General features: G+C 37.4%; 1 protein-coding gene across 3 annotated transcripts in view; it reads left to right on the top strand.

Annotated features, from left to right (window-relative positions):
* The window catches only part of CADM2 (cell adhesion molecule 2), a 610,491-nt gene that overhangs the window by 428,231 nt on the left and 160,405 nt on the right, over positions 1-21,855 (top strand). For all 3 annotated transcript variants that reach the window (XM_064643962.1, XM_064643960.1, XM_064643961.1), the window contains one exon: positions 8-157. In XM_064643962.1, coding sequence (XP_064500032.1) covers positions 8-157 — 150 coding nt within the window. The remainder of the gene's footprint in view (positions 1-7; positions 158-21,855) is intronic.

Below are 21,855 nucleotides of genomic sequence, written 5' to 3'. Positions count from 1 at the left end.
TCCTCAGGCAGCCAAGGGCAGTTTCCACTTACACAGAACGTCACGGTTGTTGAAGGGGGAACGGCAAATTTGACCTGCAGGGTCGATCAAAATGATAACACCTCCCTCCAGTGGTCAAATCCAGCTCAACAGACACTGTACTTCGATGACAAGAAAGGTAAATTGTTTCCTCAACTCATGCTTCTGCACCATTTTTTGTAAGAAAAAAATTGTTTAAAACCATTTCTCTTTAATATTCTAAAATGAAAATATTTACTAGGAATGTATTTTTTCATTTATAATTTAATTTTTTTGGAGAGGCGTTCACTAGAGTACTCTCTTGCATATAAAATTATATTTAAATTATTAAAGGAAAAGAACAGGATTTGAAAGTCTGATTGTAAGGTAATTTGGAAAATATTGTTGCAAAATATCTTGGAAAAGCATTTATGAGTGGCAAGAGTTGGCAAGAGAAGTAGTAGCCCATAAACTTTGTGACTTGTTTTTATTAGTGTATATGCATATATATCTATATTATATATATTTTATATAATCCCACTGTTAGCTTCAAGTGTACTGCAGTGTGGATGTTAGTGCAATGCACAGTTCCTGGGTTAGGTGTTCTTAACAGCTAATAAAAACAATTGGGTTTTGTGCCCTAATATTTCCAATTTTTCCATGCACTGATTTTTTTTTTAATTTTAGTTAAATTAGAGCATAAAAAAAGACAGGAAAACATCCATTCCTTACAAAAAGATGGTCATTATATCTGCAGTGGGTTTTATTTTTGAGATTTTTATCTTAATTTGAACTGAAAAAGCATTGGATTTTACATAATATAATGTTAACATAAAGGTTACATGAGATTCTGTAAAGAAATTAAAACTGAAGTTAGGGGTAGTAAATTCATCACTTAGCTTTAAAAATGTACGAGCTTTGGTGTCGATTTCCATGGTACAGAAGTTCAACCTTTTTTTTTTATACTTAATTCTGGTGCTTGAATTTATTCTGAAAGGTGCTACATACTCTAGAACATATTTCAACAAGTGCACTTATTACTCTGCTTAAAAAATAAAGAACTGCAGACCAAATGCTTTGCTGAATGATTACAAGACTAAAACGCCTTGTAGGACTGAAAACACTTTGTGGATCTGTGCACTTCAATAAAAGAGAATCTAAACCCTGTCATTTTATACCTGCAGAAGCTGCAATCAAAATATGTTTTTTTACTATTAATATAATAGCTGAACAGAATCTCTTGATGGTGTTGAAGTGGTTCCTTTCTCTTTTATCTAATTTCCTGTAGCGTGTAATCATTTGATTTGCAATTTCTTTGAAATCATAAGTACCTTTTGAATGTAGGATTGAAGATGAGAGGTTTATAAGGTGCAAACTTTTGAGCTGTAAGTCTAGGGCTGTAACCTCTGCTCGTATGGACTCCTTTATTTCAGCTGTAATCGTTAGTGATTTGGGGTGGGTGAGTAATATCTACAGAACTAAAAGCAGAGAGAACTTGTCTGTTGATAGAGCACATCAATACTCAGAAAATCTATAACTTTATAAAAAATAAGTGACATTTTAAAGGATGCTGAGAAGGACGTGGGAGGACTGCAAATACATTAATTCGAACATTGTAGCCATTTTGGTGTGAATTGAATTTTCTGTGTACTTTAGCTAAATTTGTAATTTTACAACGAATAATTGAAGTTTGTATTACTTTTTAATATAATGAATTGAAGCAACAGAATTTGAATGGCATGCAGAATAGTAAGTACTTAGAAGCAATTTATATTCCCCACAGGAAATGTGAGGAGCTGAAGTGTGTAAATTTAAAGGACCACACTCTTTATTGAACTTTCAGCTTTTCCCAAGACTTCAAGGAATAGTGGATAATTCATTTTATGGAGGAATTACTCTGCATCTGTTAGATGGGAAAATGTCTTCCTGTGGTCAAGAAAAACTGCAGGTCCTTCAATCAGAGATATTTAGCCTGTCTCCTGCTGGTGAAGGTTTCCACTCTGTGTGACATTTCCAGTTTTGAGTCTGCTGAGGGGAGTGAGCAGAACATCCAATTCCTGCATGGAAATCATTCTGCCATTTCTGAAAATGAAGTACAACTTTCACTGACAATTTTTTTCTGTGCGTTCTTATAAGTAAGAAAGAGATTTCCTTTATGTTCTTTATATGCTTGCATTATTGAACCAAAATGAAAAGAGAGATTTATGGCTCTTATATCTTGGTGGCTTTCTCAGGAAATGATGGCAAGTGAAACTGTAAAGTTGGGGTTTTTTGTCCCTCTCCTCATGTCCCACTTCCCACAGCCAGGCATATAATTTTGCTATTAAAAAAGTAGCTTTCTACTGGATCCAGTTATTGCATTTAATTTATTGAGAGCAGTGCCTCAGCCAGAGCCTTTTCGAACCTTATTGTTAGCCAAAACCAACCTTCAGGTCTTACTTATCCCTTCAACACCATGAACATTGGTGTTTAATACTATGTTTCTCCAACCCTGAAAATTAATGAAAGCTTGGATAGGTATAGAGTTACCTTCTGTGTGGGAAACAGAAACTTAGACAAGGAGCATCACCAGTAGCCTTTATATCCATCAGAAATGAGTAACTGTGGGTGTTGCCACATTCAGAAGTAAATGAAATTTGCTTACTTTTAACTTGAATAAGTTATTTTCTATTTATACAAATGACATACATAGGAATGAGAGTATATTTCTTTCATGTCCAGAAGCATAAAAAAAAATTCAAGAAACCTTTCTATTGATTGCTATATATTTTAAGAATTATGAGAGGGTCAAGTAGTAAAATGAAGGAAGACGTAAATATCAAAGGAGGGTGGAATGTACAGCAAAAGATGAGGGAGGTGAGACCTGTCAGCCTATAGAATCATGGAATTGTTAAGGTTAGAAAAGAGCTTTAGGATCATCAAGTCCAACCATTAGCCCAGGACCACCACCATATGGCAGAACAGGTCCAAAAATAGAGCAAATTGTCCAGGTAGTGAAAAGCCCTCCACTGCTAGATTGTCCTTGTGGGACCCCTTTCAGGTTCGTGCTTCTTTTTCAAGCAAATTGGTTCCCCTGTCTTGCAGAGATATTTTCTGACCAAAACAGAACTCACCATGGGCCGAGAAAAGAGTCTCTTGGTAACCTGGAATTTCTACTTCCCATCCCCATGCCTTTCCACAAAAGACATTATTATTATTAGACATTATTATTATTAGAGTCCAGTTAATTAAAAATGGATTACATATATATTATGAAAAGCACATTCATGTCATTTTGCTTTCTTCTCAACTGTGATGCAATCATTGACATGGAAGTTAGGAGTCATTCTTCCTTTTTCTGTTTTAGGCATTCTGAATAAGTACAGAAATACAATGAGACAAACACACTAATACCAAAGCTACATTGTTAAAATTATTCTGCTGCTTCTGGTCACATACTGCCATGGCCGCCTGTTTTTAGGTACAGGTTTTTCCCACTTAGGAGGATTTTGTAGCTGGGAAAGAACACTTCTACCCCTACCCTCACATCAATTTAATTTTTATTTAATATTTATGAAGGAGACAAGGAACTATTTTTAACTTGAGACATTTTTGGCACATAGCCTATGCAGTCTTAAAATGATACAAATAGAAATTTAATAGAGTTTTGTTTCAGAAATGGCAATGCTATAAATTTAGTGAATATGAAACCACAGTTCAGAGATTGTTTCTGGGTTTTCATCACTTTAAGTAGATTATTTTGGGTTTTTTATAAATTGAGGCCTAAAATATGTTTTACTCATTGTGGTGATGGAAATTGGGAGAGGAAAGAAATCTCATTTTCCTACAGGAAATTAAGTCATAGCTTTGTTTTAGTATCTAACCAAGATAAACCAGATGCTTCCCTCCAGTTCATACTTTGTCACTCTAAAACATATTAAGGCTGGAATTAACTTCGTCTTCATTGTTGTTAGAACAATAACACAGAGTAGCTAAAATATATGAAAATACAAAAGTTTGATCTTGTGGACTTGATCTCATTGATGATTTGTCTCCTTCAGCATGTTGTCTGCCCATTGTCCTTTTTGGTACTTGTGTTTTTTCTGGTTCTTCTGCCTTGTAGCTTCAAGGACATTGTGCATCAATTTGATTTTTAACTCTTCCTCTTTAATTTAAAGCATAAAATATTTACCTTACAGTAAAAAACACTGTATTGCATAAGTGGATACATGGTCTTAAATGTTAACAAGCTTAACAACCTTACCTTGGTTTTCCACCCCCTGATAGAATTTTAAAGACTGTGTCTTCCTGAAAATTAGGAATTCACTAACCCAGCCTAAACAAGTTCAGATTCTTTGGAAACAAATTCAAATTGCAGGCTGCACTTGAAATGAGTCTTTCCCAACACAATTTCCAATTAAATTGAATAATTGCCATGGAAACCTCCATATCACTTTGTGCACCCTAGTACCCATAATTGCATCGCTGCCTTTGGAAGAAGCACAATGTATAACCGTGTAGAACTGGCAGATATTATTTTAAATTAGCATAGGTTATTTTAGTCTGTCTTCACCAGTGTCACTGGTGGAGTGGATTTTGAGTGGGCAATAAACACAGAGAGACATAAATATGAATGCAGGTCTATAGGAAAAAGGGCACAGCATGGAAACACAGAGATAGTTGATAAAGGGAAGGCTGAAAAAAAGAAACCCTTATGCAGCTTGCTATAGCAGCAGTCTTCTCATATTCCCATTCAGTAGGGAATATAGATAAATATGGAGCAGGATATTGAGTTATAGAGGAGGCATGTACAACTGAACAATGGCTGTTGATATCAGAGGTGTTCAATCTCGACAATACAAGAATGTGTAATCAGACCAGAAAAAGGAAGAGAAAGTTGTACCTGGCGCATGCATTACCTGACAGTTTTGCTCAGTCAGGCAAGTGCAAGTGTAAACTACCTCCTCTTCACCTTAACAGGGAAGTTTGCAGGTCTGTTGATAGTAAAACAAGTGTGTGTTGACGTTGATCATGATAAGTTTGCCACAAACTGCCACACTGGATTTTGATGAGACACGTGCCTGATGCTAATCATGGATGGGTACAGGTCCCCTGTGCTTTCAAGTGGTAGCACTTTCATGTCCTAGTAAAAAATTAGCAAGCATATTCCAGCCTCAGGATCATTCATCCCTCAGCAGCAGAATATGTTTCTTTAGATGACCTTTGATTTTTGTACATGTAAGAGCACTTGGCATTTATGTAACTCCCTATCATCTTGAAAGCTTTCAGAGATACTGGTGCACTAGGCAAGGGTTATGAGAGGGCACTGAGCTTGCAAAGCTCCTGAGAGCTTCCCTGATAGGCCTGCTGCCTCAGGTGATCCTGTGGAAACGTGTTTGGGTAGAGTAGCTACCCATAAGGTTTAGCATTTGCTTCCTCTTGGGGATGGCACTATTGTGTTAGAGCTTGTGTGTAAGTTTAGAGAGAGGACATGTCTCTAATCAAATTATTGTGACCATGGGGATACCCAGCTGTACTATCAGCTCCATGAAAACAACTCTTAACCTTTTTTTTTTTCCTGAATATAAAAATATTTAGAGTGAGACTGAAATTCACAGTGCACAAGGTATGGGATTTTAGTTACAGTGTCACATGTGTCAGTTTAGGAGGATTCATTAGTCCGGAGAAATTTCTTACTATAACACTGAAAACTAAATGGTGATTGAATTGCCGTATAAGAGGCTGGTCCTTTCAGGCATGAAAATCCTGTCTCTCTGATGTTACAGTTATAGAGGTCCTTCCTAGTTAGTTGTATTTACCCTTTAACTTGTTTTGTGAAAGCCAACTCTGGATATTGAATTTAAGTACAAGCCAAATTTACACCAATCTGTGGCGATTCAGCTTCAGATTCTAATCTACATAAACAAGCAGAGGCACTTGTGAGTTACAAAAATAATTTGAGATTATTTCTGATTGGAGGGAAATGATGAATGTACCTCTTGTAGGATTTAGTGATTCTTATTAAACAGTTGAATTTAAGATGCAGTGTATACATGTAGACAAAAGGAATAGGTTTGTACAAAATGTGAGCCAGAGAAGCAAGCAAACTGATGTTTCTTTTTTGCAATAGAAAGGAAAATAGAACATACATGCTTTAGATTAGTTATGCAGACAGGGAGGCAGACAGGCTGTAATGTTGGGAGGACTGAGAGCATTAACATTTCAGTAATGTGAAATGAAATAGCAATGATGGATGGACTTACGTCTCCACCTTCACATGCTCTGTTTCCTATTACATAATTGAGTGGAGATGGTATCAGACAGTAGATGATGACCAAACTTAACCTCATCCTAAGGTATACATATAAATTAAAGATTCACTGTTACTCAGAGTTTAATAAACCCTTTCAATGAGATAATACCTTGCAGTGAACCTATGAAGTAGCAACAAAAGCATTGGGAAAAACACAAGAAAACTATACAGACAAGTATTGAAGTACTAATTTATATCTGGAAAAGTTTTGGGGAAGTTATACAGAGGCACAGGATTTTATTTTATCTTCTTTTTTTTCTCCCTGAGCTGAAGAGTGATAGTTTGTAAATGCCTTATAATATTTGAGAGGTTCCTGACACTTAAAGAAAAGATTGTATGAGAAAGAAATCTGGTTTTCACAATGGGCTTTTTGTAAAGGTCTTTTAGAACAGCCCTCCCTAGGTATGTAGTTAAGTCTAATTTTTTATGTCGGTCTGATCTGTTGATTTCACATTTATGCTGCACAACTCGCAGTATCTCTCTGGCCAGCTCTTATCTTTCCTTGAGGCCCATAGTATGACATATAGGGACAGATAACCTGGGTTAAGTCTTTCAGTTGCAATTTTGTTTCTTACTAATGAATTCTTACGTTTGTTCTTATGCTCACGCACTGCCCTGAGAAAAAGTTATGGATCAAGGTTAAGACAGTTTGATAAGGGAAGGAAATGGAAATAAAAAACCAGCTGATGGGAAGGCAATCACTCACCCCCTCCCACCAGCAAACCAGTGCCCAGGTAGTCTCCAAGCAATCCCTGCTTGGGGAAAACAACTCCCAGGTTTTCCTGCTATATTGTATGGAATAACACCCCTTGGTCAGTTTGGGGCAGCAGTCCTGGCTGTGTCCCCTCCCAACCTCTTGGCCACCCCCAGCCTTCTCACTGTGGGTGCAGAGTGAGAAACAGAGAAGGCCTTGACACTGCTTGGCAATAACCAGTGCACTGATGTGTTTCCCACACAGTTTTGGTCACAAACCCAAACCACAGCACCACATGGGCTGCCAGGAAGTATCCCCACCAAACCCGGCACACCTTATCTCCAGGTCATGGATAGGAAACAACCTTAAATGACTTTGGGTCATTTAGTTCCTTAGTGCTCAGAGGAAAAAAAGAAGCTGCCTTAGATCTTTTGAGATCAAGAAAAGTCTCACTTTGTCCTTAAAACCCACGGTTTCAAAAACAGGTTGCCACTTTTGAAACCTAGAATGCTTGCGTTCGTGAATCTTGAAAAAGATAACGTGATAAAAGAGAGCAGGAGTCTGTTAAAATATCTTGACAGTTATTGTCTGTATGAATATGAAAATTACATTTAAAAAATGTATTACAATGCATTAGAATATTATTTCACTGCAATAAATTAGTAGAACTACTCCCACTTACAGCATTTTTTTTTTAATTTCTTAGCAGTATTAAGGGAGTAAATGGCCGTATTGTAGAGATGGTTGGAAAGCGTAGGAGTTTGCATTATATTGTGCTGAAGTGTGGGTATGTGCAAAATTAAGTTTACCAGCACTCAAGCTAAATGGAGAATGAAGCTGATAAATTGGAATATGATGAAGTGAAGCAGTAGTTGTGATGACACTGCTAAGATTTCTCTGTAATGAAGTTTCACGATACTCAGGCTGCCGGCTGTTTTTGTGTTAAATGGCAAAGAATCTTTTAAGTGTGAAGAGTGAGATTCCCTCATTTTTTTTTTGAGGTGGGGGGTGGGGGCGTGGGGCTGAAGTTCAAAAGAGGTTCAAAGAGAAATTTCGTATACCTGCCCTCTCTTCCATGTTTACGTGGATGAGCAAAACTTCCTAGGATTTCTGAAGAAAATGGACCTATTACATTAAATTGTGAACCTGTTGGTGTTTTTTTCAGGCAGCTCTTAGACCAAATGATAGTGAGGAAAAATTTGAGGGCAGAGAAGGGCAAGTGGGAGAATATGCTCATGACCATAAGCAGTAGATCCAGTAGCAATAGAGCTCTACATTGTCCATCATGTACACAAACGTGAAGGGGGCAGGAAAAGACATTTGTTTTTAATCAGCATTGCTCCTTACAGAAAGTGAAGGTCATTTTTTTGAAGAAACTAAGTGATAAATAAGAGTGCTGATTGTTGTATCACTGTGTATTCAGTACAATGCAGTCACAGGAATAAGAGAATTACCAGATAGGCCTGAAGCTGAGTGTTTTGTCCTCTAAGTGATTGTTAAATCCAAGAAAACTTAACTTTGGAGAAAAGAAAGAGCAGATTTTGCAAAGGATAACTGATATTTGCAGGTCGGGTGAAAATTGTGTTTCTCAAAGGAAAACAGCAGCAGTGGAAAAGGTTGAAGTGCAAATATTTAGAAATGGCATATCACTAGATAAAAGCATAAAAATATTTATGATTAAAAGGGAAAGACAGTCACAGAACGTTCAGGTATTCCCTGGACAGAGATGTGTGATGTATTGGATACAGAAATAAGAAAAAACCGACACCACAAGCATAGTCATGACTTTGCATCTGGAGGACAAGCTTCTTACAAGGGCAAACCAGAAACCCCTGAAAACATGACAATATCTGCTTGTCACAGTGCCATGAAGAGCCATCTGAGCCAACACTTAAACTAGCTAAGATGTTGCACATTTGTCTGTCCAGATTCCACGAGGTTTCTCCAAGCGAATTGGGTCAGCTGAAAAGAACGGCCCTTTTTAGCGTAGCTTATAGACATGGATGTAACTTCTCACATTTAAAATTTAAGGTTCTGCAACACACTGGGTTGTGATACTGGGAACAGTCACTCAAAAGCTGACTTTGAAACAGAAACTGGAATTGAATGCAATAAAATCACAGCAGCCCTGGACTAACAGCAGGTGGTACAGTCACTGCCATCCCAGCTGCTTTTAGAAGGGTTAATGTGGAGATTAACTGTCAGTCAGTAAATGCTGGAGGAATAAAAACACAGCAGGTCAAGGAGAAATGTAGTTCAGGAGAGTGATTCAACAACATATTTTTAGAGAATTACCCAAGTGGATGGAAAAGAACTCCAAAGGATACGACTTGAGGACAGTGACTGCTAGGTAGGAAAACAGTAATGGAATAGGAAAAACATCTTCTATCAGCATGATACAGAATTCCCACTCTGCATTAACTAGGCCTGAGACAACTGGATTGATTCCAAACCTGGAATGTGGTTTGATAACATAGTTGTACCTGTGGACTTCAGCCCTGTTCCTTCTGAAATTACAGCTTCTCTGAGAAGATGGAGGCTTGCCAGATAGAGGAAAATTTTCCACATTGCTCAGGCAAATATGGTAGAGAATTCCCAAAGCTACCTGTGACCCAAGGTGTTATGTCCTTGTAATGTTGCATTAGCAGGGCTTAAGAGTCTGCTGGCTAGGAGAGATAAATTTTCTCTGGGTTAGTGGCAGTGAGTGTGAATGTCTCTGCAGCATGCTTTCCTTCACTTCTGTTCTCACACTTAGCAAGAGTGAAGACAGCTGGGGTCTTTTTTCACTGGTAGCATGAATTTGCTTTTCTTCAGCCTAAAAAAAGAGAATATACTGCTAAAGGCTTACTTTCAGCCACTCTGTATGCCCCAGGAAGGCTCAGTGTAAATGACTGGACTGCTTATGTTTAAAGACTGTAGTAAAGAAGCATGACATTTTACTTTTGAATAGTCACCCTAAAAATAAGATCATGTGTACTGGCACTATGTGATATTAAGGAATTATATGAGAAATTCTTATTTTGTTTAGGATAAAGAGCTGCTTGTAAAAAAATTGGTAAGACATATAATATATCCACTGAAACAAATTTATAAAAGACGAGTACTAAATATAACTAAAAATTTTTTGGTGCATCCTGCATATCACATTTACACCTTATCATGTGAATATATTGCCAAATCCTGCTATACTGCCAAAACCAGAATACTATATTGAAATTTCCAATGAAGGTGAGAAACAAATTAAAGAAAAATTTTACCAGATCTAACATCAGATATCAGGAAGCCAATACTGAGGACGACCTCAGTATTAAGGTCAGGCAAGCTGAGGATTTTAATATATCCGAAGATTTAAAATAGAGGCAGTAAGTGTATGTTTTTATAGTGCCTAGATGTGCCTAAAAAATAATAGTATTTTCAATTTCTGAGGTTGAAGCAAAGGATCTATCATTATTAGAAGTGCTCATCTTTCCACTCCCTTTCTGGTAGAAACTTGTTTAAGGAACATGATTGTTTCAGCACAGAAATTGTAACAAATCATCATGTCCTGGATCTTTAAGGATCTGTGTGCAGAGAAGTAATTGCTGATGAGCTGCTGATATGGGGTGAAAATCCTCAATAACTCAGTGAGAGACTGTGTGATGTTCTGCTGTGAGCCAAAGAAAATAACTTTAAATTGAACAGAAACGAGAACTGTATCAACCTGAATGAGATTACTTTCAGAGGAATGTACTCTGGGTAAAAGGAGCTTGAGGAAACACAGAAACCAAAAGGCAATTGTGTAGATGGAGAAAAAAAACCCCAAACCAACAAAGCAGTAGCACAGAGAGTTCAAGTCATGTTAACAGATGTTAAAAAAACGATTAATTAAAACTCCACACCTGTAACAGTTAATCTACAGTAACTGATGGGTAATTATTGATATCTGTATATTCACTGTCAAATATTAATAAGTTTTCAAGATGCTGCCTAAATAATATAAAATAATTTCAAAACTGGTAAGAAAAATTAAGCTTCTGAACTCTGAAATAAAACCAAGATGTAAGATTAGTGTATAGATGTTAATATAAGTATTTTTTGAAAGAAAAAGGCAGATGTGAATTTCCACTAGGAAGTCTGAGAAGCAAAGAAGCATTTTTTGTATGTGGCAGCTTTATTAAGTCTGGAGCTGCATCCCAAGTGCCTTCTAGTTAGAAATATATACAAACTGTTGGACCAGCCATTAGCTTTTTCTTCCTTGAACCTCAGCTCAGCTTCTGCAGCAAAGGCCCATTGATCAGTCTGATCAAACATTTTAAATGTAACCTGTCACTAACTACTACTATTTTATTTCTATCCATAGCTGTATTGTCCAGCAGCAGCCTAAGAGAATAATAATGCCATGCAACTACACTGACACCTCAGATGTATGCTAAATGGAAGCAAACCAACTTAAATAGTATTTCTCATTATCTAAAATAACACTTTGAAGCAAAAAATAGAATGCCATCTTACTGGATCATTCTTCCCATGGAGGTTATCTGGTTGTGGTTCAGTTTATGACAGGGAACAAAAGCTTGGTTTATAAAATGTGCATCGAAATGTACAGTCTTAGCACATGTACATTTATTTTCCCTCATACAGGACATGTTTTCCCTTCAATTTTTTCAGTCATTTTTTTCAGCCTATAAATAAAGCACATGTCATTCGTATTTTTTCCCATCTTGAAAGAAATAATCATTAGTCTCAGTGCAAATCTCATCCTTTCTATTTTTGATACCATGGTTGTGCTGCTTATTAGCACTGAGGAGAAAACCTGTCTGGAATACGCCAAACTAGCGTGAAACTATATCTTATATTTGTTGAACAGAACTAGTACTTATAATGCCTGTAACTAACACAAAAAAGGGCAGACAAGACTTAAAATCTGCCTTATTCAAGGAAGAAAAAATTCCAATGACTTGCAAATCAATTTGTAGCATATGATTGTGGGAATAAAATAGTACCCTTAAATCGTTTTTACCTCAGTTACAGAGATATGAGTTTTATCAGCCACTAGAACAGTAGAAAAGGAACAGTTGCACTGTTTATACTATAATCAAACAGTTTGGGTTTTGCATGCTGCTTGAACAATTGAATAGTGAGCGAGCTTTAAAATTGTTATTATTAAAAATACATATGAATAATTCAATCTCTTAACTGTCAAAGGTTGCCAAGGAGAATCAAGGAACAGTCACATTCCATTTCTTTTAGCAGCACGATAGAAAGTTTTTGTACACAATTAAGGCAATGATTATCTGAAAATGAGAGATGGGGTCTGAGTAGTAAAGAATTGCCTCTGTTGAGTTGAACCATGGGGAATTTCTGGAAGATTTACAATTGTATTGGCTCATTGCTTAATCGGATGGCAGAAAGATGTTCTCAGTATGTATTCCTTCTTTTAATGAAAGAGGTGATTAACCCATGCCAAATGCTATCTTTAAAGGCTTTTTTCTCCAACTACCTAGCAAAATTTTATTTAATCCCTCTACAGATGCACAGTATGTTCTGCTGATGTAGTTGATAAAAAAAAAATTTTTGGTCATTTTTAATTTTTGAAGAATAAATGTTTATCATCGTCACATCTTGTGAGAAAACCAGAAGAGGCATGAAGGACTCTGTACAGCTGAGCTCTTGGCAAGTCTAGTAGCAACACTTTTACATGCTCCTGTCTCCAGTTGTCTGTCCTGCCCCACTGCCAGATGTTATTTAAAGGCATTGTGAAAACAGCAGCAGAAGGGAATTTGCTCTCTGCCAGTACAGGAAAATATGCAGCTCTTTTCCATCAGATTTTGTTCCTTTGTTCTGATTCTGTTATGGGAGTGGTAATTGCTAGTGCTGGGAATAGAATCCGAGGCTGTTTCTTAAACCACCATTACTAATTCCATCAAAGCACTTACGCCACAACTCAGACTGCTACAGAATAACTTTGCTCTGCAATCCTCTGGTCTGCCTGGGGAACATTCCTGACAGTTCTGATCCACTGGAAAAGTAGAAATGTCAACTTAAAAAGTCAGACTTGTATCTGCATTAGTCAGAGCTTTCTTAGCAACTGACTCACACATACAGAATTTTCTCCCTGGGCAGATAAGACAGGATTGTGAACGGGTATTTTTTCAGACCTGTTGAAAGGCTTCAGATTCCCCTTATTAGCATAAAAAATAATTTCTTATATTTTTTTTTTCCTCACAATTCACAGTGCTTTGATGCTGCCTGGTCAATTTTTTTGCATTTCAAATGGTTTTTTTTCCTGAGCATCTGTTAGTGTGGGGCCAGGTAAGGAGCCTTGGAAGGGAGGGTTTATTCCTTCTTTGTTTGTTGCAGTGTACAGTTTCATACTGGAATTATTTCACCATTATTTCACCATTATTTCACCATTATTTTCACCATAGTAAAGCTATTGAGAAACCTCATGGGTGTTTTTCAGGTAAAGTGGTTGCTCACCAGTCATAACAAAAAATTATGTTATAAACAAAGTATCCAGGTTTTATGTGAATGACACATGCCCGATCTTTCACCCTAAATTAACTTCTGTAAAAGGCTATGAAAAGGGAACATCTTTCACAGTGAAAAACAGAAAAAATCTGGAAAAAAAAGTACTAGACTACTGTATCCACACCTTCTATAACAGGCATACTTAGTCATCAAGACATCTTTCCTTTGTTTGTCTTTCAGGTGTAGCTGTGTATTCATGATTAACAAGCTTCTTTACTGAAGCTGTTGAGCATTAATAAGGAAAGCTTCATTTCTTTTTTAAAGCTACCCTCCTTCAGAACTTAACCGGAGTGAGATCTGGACTTGCTGTGTTAAAGGAAACATCACCATTTTATTATTTCTCTTTTCAAAATGTGACATTAAGTATCAAACTTGATTTAGGAGAGAGGAGATAATTTGCCTGATGTAAGCATACTATTTTTAAAAATAATTTTTAAATATTTATTTCAGTTCAGATTTATATGTATGGAATGGAAACTTGTTCTAAAATGAAAATACTCCATTTCCATCTGTTGTGGTTTAACCCCAGCCAGCAGCCAAGCTCCACACAGCTGCTCTCTCACTCCCCCAGCAGTGGGATCAGGGAGAGAATCTGAATGATTAAAGTAGGAAAACTAGGAGGTTGAGATGAAGACAAATTAACAGGGAAAGCAAAGGCTGCACACACAAGCAAAGCAAAACAAGGAATTCATTCACTGCTTCCCGTGGGCAGGCAGGTGCTCAGCCATGTCCAGGAGAGCAGGGCCCCATCACACATAAGGGTGACTTGGGAAGACAAATGCCATCACTCCAAATGTCCCCTCCCTTCTTCCTTCTTCACTCCACTTTATATACTGAGCGTGATATGCTCTGGAATATCCCCGTGGTCAGTTGGAGTCACCTGTCCCGGCTGTGTCTCCTCCCAGTTTCCCAGGCACCCCCAGCCTCCTCACCAGCCTGGCAGAACAAACAGCAGAAAAGGCCTTGGATCTGCTCAGCTAGAACAAAAACATCTCTATATCATCGACCCTGTGTTCAGCACAAATCCAAAACCCAGCCCCACACCAGCCACTGTGAAGAAAATTACCCCAGCCCAAACCAGCACACCCTCCTATCACCACAATTGTTTTTTTGTCTTAAAACAGAAAGTAGAAAGTGAGGCAATACTACATCAATTAATTAGTGATTTTTTTCAGTGAATAACATGGGGTTGTCAGTGTGGGGTTTTTTGTTTCACACATCAGCCTATGTGCACAGACTACTGACAAAGCATCATTCCTTTTTCTGTCTCTATTCAACAGCTTCAGATTGAAAACTAAATTTAATATAGGGCTTAGTTTTATCACCTTACACACTCGTTACTGGTGTGGTATGTTGGAGCCATCGAAAGGTCCACTTCAAGAATCAGGTTCATATGTAGAAGAGTTGACCTGAAACTGAATTTCAGTCCCTTGGGAAAAAGAACAAGGAATCAACCTTGGCACCACAGAGCAAAACCCCACCAGCACAAGCTGCTGCTTAGAATGGCTCTTCCTCACAAGTATTCCCTGTCAGAACAACATGCAGTTCTCTCAGAGGGGGGATCAAGCCCCTGGGTTTGGGAACTGCAGGCTCAGTTCCTGCTCCATAACAGCTGAGGGCTGGGGCACCTGTGAGTGCTTGTCTGTAGAAAGTGAAGGGGCAGCATGACAAGGTAGTGTGTTGCTAAATAGCATTACTTTGTGTTGTGGGAAGGTCCAGCAGTAGGATACCTGTATCATTTTAGATTCTTTTTGTGCCAGTTTCCGGTGGGATTTGTTCCCAGTAGAAGCAGAAGATTGCTGCTTCCTCTCTGGGCCATCTTGAGGGGGTTTTTTTCTGCTTATTTTCAGAAAGCAAGCAGCACCAATAGGGACAAAAGAAAGGTACAGTTTACAAGTCCTTTAACCATTTCTTTCTTTGCTCATTAAAAATTAGGACCTTGGTCACATCTGTGCTGTAATATAGGAGGATGAAAAAGCAAGACATATCTTTGTTTTGATGCCCTGCTCTTTTGCTGAACTCTTCTACTCTCAGCTCCTGAGGAAATTAAAACTATAATATTGAAACATGTTGTGGCTTTGGGTAAAATAAACTCCCTTTTGTAGTGAGTTAGACTTTCAAAATACAGCTTGGTTTGAGTATTGAAGTTATCAAAGAGGTGCACACTTTTACCCATTTATAGATGAAAGTGTGCTAAGCAGAGAGGCATATTTTACCCACTCTTGCCAGCTACATCCTTGCTTTATTACTCACATTATTCTCTGTCTGCCTGTATTCCAGTTAAGGTGATGTAAGAAAAGTTTATTCCAAACATATTTCTTTCTGTTCTGCCTCTACTGCTCGAGCCAGAGTTCATCATCAGAGGATGATGCAGTGCCACATCAACACACAATGCAGAGGCTCCCGACGACAGTTGTAAACGTTTTCCTATCATGTTATGTTTGAACCACTTCTTTTGAGAGCCTACAGAGGAATTCAGAAAAGCTAATGCAACTCAGGTCAGCCTGTGCTATTTCCAAGATTTTTAAGCCTGGATGAGCTTGGACTCATCCTCCAGATCGATGTGTCCTAAAGTGTATATCATTGCTTTTTCAAAAATGAGAGGATTTACTGTCCAAAAAGTGTCAGCCTTGCTGCTGAAGACTTTAAGAGGTGCAGTTCATCTGTGTTTTACAAAATCTGCTGTCAATGATGTTGTCAATTTGTAATGAAGTAAGTTAAAGGGGTCTGTATACAATCTATCAGTGCACTGCAGCTTCCTGAGGGAATGGTTTTCACACTGGTCAGTAATAAACCCATTTTGTGGGGGAAAAAAAACCAAACACAAACCCTTATTAATACAGATTTTCAAACTGTGACAGAATCTTCCCCTTTCTCCTGAGACAGTCAAATAGCCCACATCTATGTTTATGTTTTCAAACATGGGAGAGAGTAGCAAAGGGAAAGATCAAATGGCAGTGATACAAAAATGTCCTTACTCATTTTATGTGCTTGGTAACAATTTTGAAGGAAGATATTCAGGGATTCATATTTTGTATCAAGTTCCTCTTTCTTCTTTTAACTACCAACAATAAATGGGCATTTTTTTATGCCAAACTGATCAAGGCGCAGTAGATCAGAATCGTCCTTCAAGTTGTTATAGAGGCGATAAGGATTAATTTCTTATTTTAAAATGTGCAAATTACTCTCCTTGTCTGAGAGCAGTATGTCACCCAGCCATCCCTCCCATTACCACAGTTTTACTTATGATAAAAAGGGCCTTGCATCTCACTGTACAGGCATGACATGAAGGAGACCTATTAGTAAAGATTTAATAGGCCTGGAATAGAGGGTAATAGAAATTGAATTGGTGTAATTTATGTGGTGCTGACAACAGTATGATCTGAGAATCTTCAAAGGTGCTCCCTTCCACCTGGTACAGAAAGGAGCTGGTATTTTCAAGTCATGGTCCTGCAAGGGATGTACTGTCAGTGTGGTTTTCTCAGACATGTTCTGGAATTTTGTGAGTGTGTGTTTAATCTGAAGTGTTGGAAGAAAACCTATTTTTCGGCAGTGTTCCTAGCGAATGGCAGCAAATATAACTGCACCATCACTTAATTCAAATTCTCTTCTTCCAAATGCTGCCTCATTAATATTTGAATCTGTTGTCCAGTTCCAGTCTGTTTTAAAGAAAGTGTGAGTATCGAATATCTATAAATTCATGGGTATTAGGAGCATGAAAGAAGACAAATTTATTCTGCTACTGCAAGAAAGGCAGGTAGCATTTTTTTCTCCTCCGCTCAAAGAGGCAGAGACTACCCAGGCAGCTGAGATAGAAGAATGAGGCAGCTAGAGAGCTCATGCAGAGCTCCAGACAGGGAGAGTAAATCCCATTTGTTTCTTACCTAGCAGGGAAGGATGGAGAAATAAGCTGGGAACTTTTGTAAAAAGGGCAAATTAATTTCTGTGATGTAAACAGGACAGGTATAAAGCCTTGGGAGTTCATGTTTCAGTAGCTCTTTGCTGAAAAACTGGCTTAAAAATCATGGAAAGCTATTCCTTTAAGAACTTTCTGTGTGTTCGAGAAATTAAATTATAGCAATCTCGCTCCCAACAGTTGCCTAATAGGCATGTTGTGTCTGTAAGAGACCAAATCATGACATGGAATAGCAGATACAACTCTGTCCTCATCAGTGACATTAACTTATGTAAGGAGTTAATTTGGCTCTATGATTCTGAGTGTAAAGAAGTTCTGTGTCAGGCTGCAGAAGTCTATAATACACAAACATGAAAATACTCTTTTTACTGGAAATCAACTGGAACTTTATTCATCTGCTGTTGAAGTGAACATGAACAAGTGCTCACTTCAAGTCAGTGTTTATTCCCAAGGTAAAAAGGAGTTTAAAATCTTGACTGGCTATAAAGTAGACAAAATGAAGAAGAAAACTTTCATTTTGAAATTTTAAGCAATTTCTGAACAGACTAGGAAAAAAGGATCCATTAAATATCCATGTTAATGATGTAGACTCTCTCTGAAAGTAAAATGGGTATTTTGACAATGCAATGGTAAGCATTTTTATACGAAAGGAGTAATGCTGGAAGATCGTGCAGATAATGAGGATCTCCCCCACCACTAAAAATTCATTGAGGGTAAAAATGCAGTAAGAAAAAAAAATTAGAACCATTAAACAGACTAACTTACTATTTTGTGCCTAAAAACAATGCCAGGTTTATGAAAACTGGATTCATGTGACATGGAAACCTACCTTAGGCATGTCACTAATACCAGATTGCAGCTTTTTGGAATTGTACACCAGGCTTTAGGCATAATTTTTTTATATGCCATGTACCACAGACAGGTAGGGGTTTTTTATTACAATAAGAAGGGGAAACTTAAAAGCATTGAACTGAATTATGAAAAACTTAAGTTCTCAGCTGAGGAGATTAAAAGAACAAAAGAAGTCTGATAGTTTGCTTGGGATCTGTAGCACACTGGCCTATGGTTTCATGTTTTACAAGACAGACTTTTATTTGATCATTGAATTGATGGAAGACTTGTGATAGTGTTTAGGAGGATGATGATAATGTTGGAGATTTACTTGGAAAACCCTGATTTGGTTTTAAATGACAATTCCAGAATAAAGATGCTGAAAACAGAGTACTTTGGATGAGATTGACTTTACTGGGACACTGTGACCCTCCCTACAGGAGTTACAAGATGGATTTTTAATTAAACATAAGCTTTTAACAGACTTTAGATTTTACTGATAAAAGTAATTATATGTTCATTTTCATTATACCCCTCGTGAACACCTCGTTTTGTCTGATTTTTTTTTCTTTTTTTTTTTTTTAATAAATCTGAGACCGTGGTGTAAAAGATGTGCAACTACACAGGGAAAACTGAAGTGCCTTACACTCACTGCAGACAGATCCACTTCACCATTTACCACCCAGACTTTCTACAAGAAACAGTTTCTGGCAGTTGGCCATACCTTAAATGGTGCTTGACATTTAGGAATTGAGTTTTGCATCCTAATCCTAAAACAAATGGACTCCTAGATGTTAGTTACTTGCCCAAGGCACTGAGGCAGTGAGTTTCAAAGATAGGATGAAAACACCAGGAGTCTGGCTTGGAAGTACCCTCTTAGAAAAGGTATTCTTCTAAATATTTGTCAAATATTAGTTTATAGAAGTAACTGATATAACAGTAGTAATGTGTTGTTTTCAATTTATGACTCATATTTGTTTATATGCAAGACCTAGGAATTACTTATAAAGTTTCTGTATTAAGACCCTTTTTTTCACAGGCGGTTTAACACAGCATGTCAGTCCTTTTGTCTTTTGAGGTAATGACTTGAATCTTATTTTGTAAGTGTCTTCCAGAGAATAATTATCTTTGTGTTACTATTCAAAAACAGAGTTTGGTTGATTTCTTTTAACTTGACAGCCATGTTTCTTTGGTTCAATAAATGTTATCAGGCATTCTTTGGCTGCTCCTATTGCATCAACTTTAATTAGTTTTTGATTGCTGTTAATTTCACAGCTTTTTCTCCTTAATAAATTGCATCAAAAATGCTTTAGTTTTTTGTTGCATGAAGTTTAATTAGTTTTGTGCTTTGCTTACTCTATTTTGCTTGCTCTTTTTAAAGAAACTCCCCCACAGCTTCTTCCTCTGAGTCACTGATTCTGATGTTGATGATTATAGGATATTATAGAACCTCTGATCATTAAACCTGTCTCTCTCCAGAACTGCTTGGCTAGCTTGAAAAGGATAGGCTGATGCTACAGTTCTTTAAGTATAGTCAGGTGGTTTTGGAAGGCCACATTTGGTGGGGAGAGTGATAGGAAAACTACCAACTCCCACCCTAACAGTCCAGTCCTAAGGAAGTTTAGTTCAAATTAACAGACCTGGAATTAGACTCTTGCTTTTCTGACTCATCACTTTACAGGTAAAGTTAAGTTCTTTCCAAACTCCATTTAACCTATAGTATGGTGGAAAGAGGTCTTTTTAATTTCCACTTCTGACATCATCTGGAAGTCTCTGTACTCCTTGTTACTCCCTCCACTTCTGCATAGTACCACTGAAGATTTCTGTAGGACTCAAGATTTTGAGCAGTGGGTGTCAGAAAGGTCTCAGATAATATCAGGAGGTGAGATTTCAGAACGCTGCTTCTGTGTGTTGCTCATTTCTGTAGAAGATGGGGATTTCAAAGAAACAAAGGAGGCAGAAGCCGTGTTTGGGAAGAGAAATGAGGAATGAAGAAGGAACATAAATGGCTCCAAAGGAGCTCAGAAGAATATCTAAAAGAATAGGACAGAAAAAGAGATAATCTTAAATCCCTTTGTAGTACTTTAGGTATAAGTAGCAGAATGACTTCTCAGTAAGAGACTGTGAAGGTAGAAACTGGTTGAGGGGAAGCTGGTAATTACAGAAGAAATACTTTTATGCATAAAGTACCAGATTAAGATTAATGAAATGTGGTTTTAATTTCTCTTTCAGTCAAAGTTTTCTTATGTAACCTTTGGTAAATAAAATGGGCTGTCATTTTCAAAAATATCTGCATACTGAGAGAGGAGAGACATCTAAGCAACTTAAATGTTTAAGGAAGATTTAAACAAGACCATAAAATAGGATTCAGTGAGTTTGAGATGTCTAGAACTGGACAGAGGCACACTTCTTCTACTGGAAAGCTCACAAGAGAGGTAGATTTCTGCTTCTGTTCATGTTCTGGAGTATGTCAGCTAGAGCAGCTAAGCTCTACCAGTATCAAATACAAGATTTAAGTTTTCTGTGTTTCCAGTTTCTCATTTTCGTATTCTCTCTCTTCCTCTCTTCCTCTCTCTCTCAATCTCTCTCTCTCTCTCTCTCCTTCTTTCTCTCAAGATCCTTGCAAGAAGTGTCACCCATTTTTTTTTTGTTTTAATGAAGGCAATAGTAGTGTTTAGCCATATTTCTGTGACATTTCCTTGGTAAAAGTGTAAATAAACATTAAAAGAAAATCCTACTTCAATGACTTAATATTCAATGCCATCTTCCATCTTAAAGACTCCAAATTTACATTTCTAATTTCACAGGTAAGATCCTTGACCATCAGGCAAAAGCTTTTGAGGGCTTTGGCCCATTTCTTTAAGAAGAAAGTATATTGTCTGTTTTTGGTAACAAGTGCTCTTGCATCTGTCCCTCATAAAATTGTGGTCCAGAGAAAAGGAATGTTCAGGGTTTTTCATAAGCCTTTATGTGTTTTCAGCACTGGGATGGGGATTAGACAGACTTAGGAACCCTTACATCTCTGGATGTCTAGGGAGACAGTGGTCAGGTGTGGTTTGTGTTTCATCAAATAAGCATTTTTGCAAATGTGGCCATCAATCTTTTTCAGCTTCTCTATGATGCTTATGGTTTTGAGGATTTAAATGTTCCCTTCTATGTCTGCTTTGCCTTATACACTTATTACACCTTTGAGGACAAAGTGTCTTTGTCATTGTTAGTGTACAGTGACTCTAAATTAAAGATGTGTTTTTAGGTATTATATAAAAACCAGAGCAAGCAGTAATTGTTATTTTCCTAGCAGCAGGCTTTGAGGCCACTCTGCTTTATTCAAGTGGATAACCTGCAGCAAATTTAATAATATTGGTTTGCTTCCCTATGAAGGTTCTTTCAGAGTTTCTGTAGCTAGAGTCAGAAAAGATACATTATTTATTCCACATATGAGCCCTTATAAGTAAGCTTTTTCCCTTGTGAATTTATGAGTTTCCATCACAGTCTTTCACTTAGCAACATCCTCATAAAATTATTGCCCATGTTTCCAATTGCTGACTTATTCTGAACAGTACCTACCTTTTCCTAAGAACCACTATTTAAAGGGAAGAACCACTGTTCTGGAAA

The sequence above is a fragment of the Pseudopipra pipra genome, chromosome 2 (genome assembly GCF_036250125.1).
Source record: "Pseudopipra pipra isolate bDixPip1 chromosome 2, bDixPip1.hap1, whole genome shotgun sequence".
NCBI lineage: Eukaryota > Metazoa > Chordata > Aves > Passeriformes > Pipridae > Pseudopipra > Pseudopipra pipra.
Note: the sequence above shows the minus strand (reverse complement) of the source record. Positions and strands in the feature narration are given on the sequence as shown.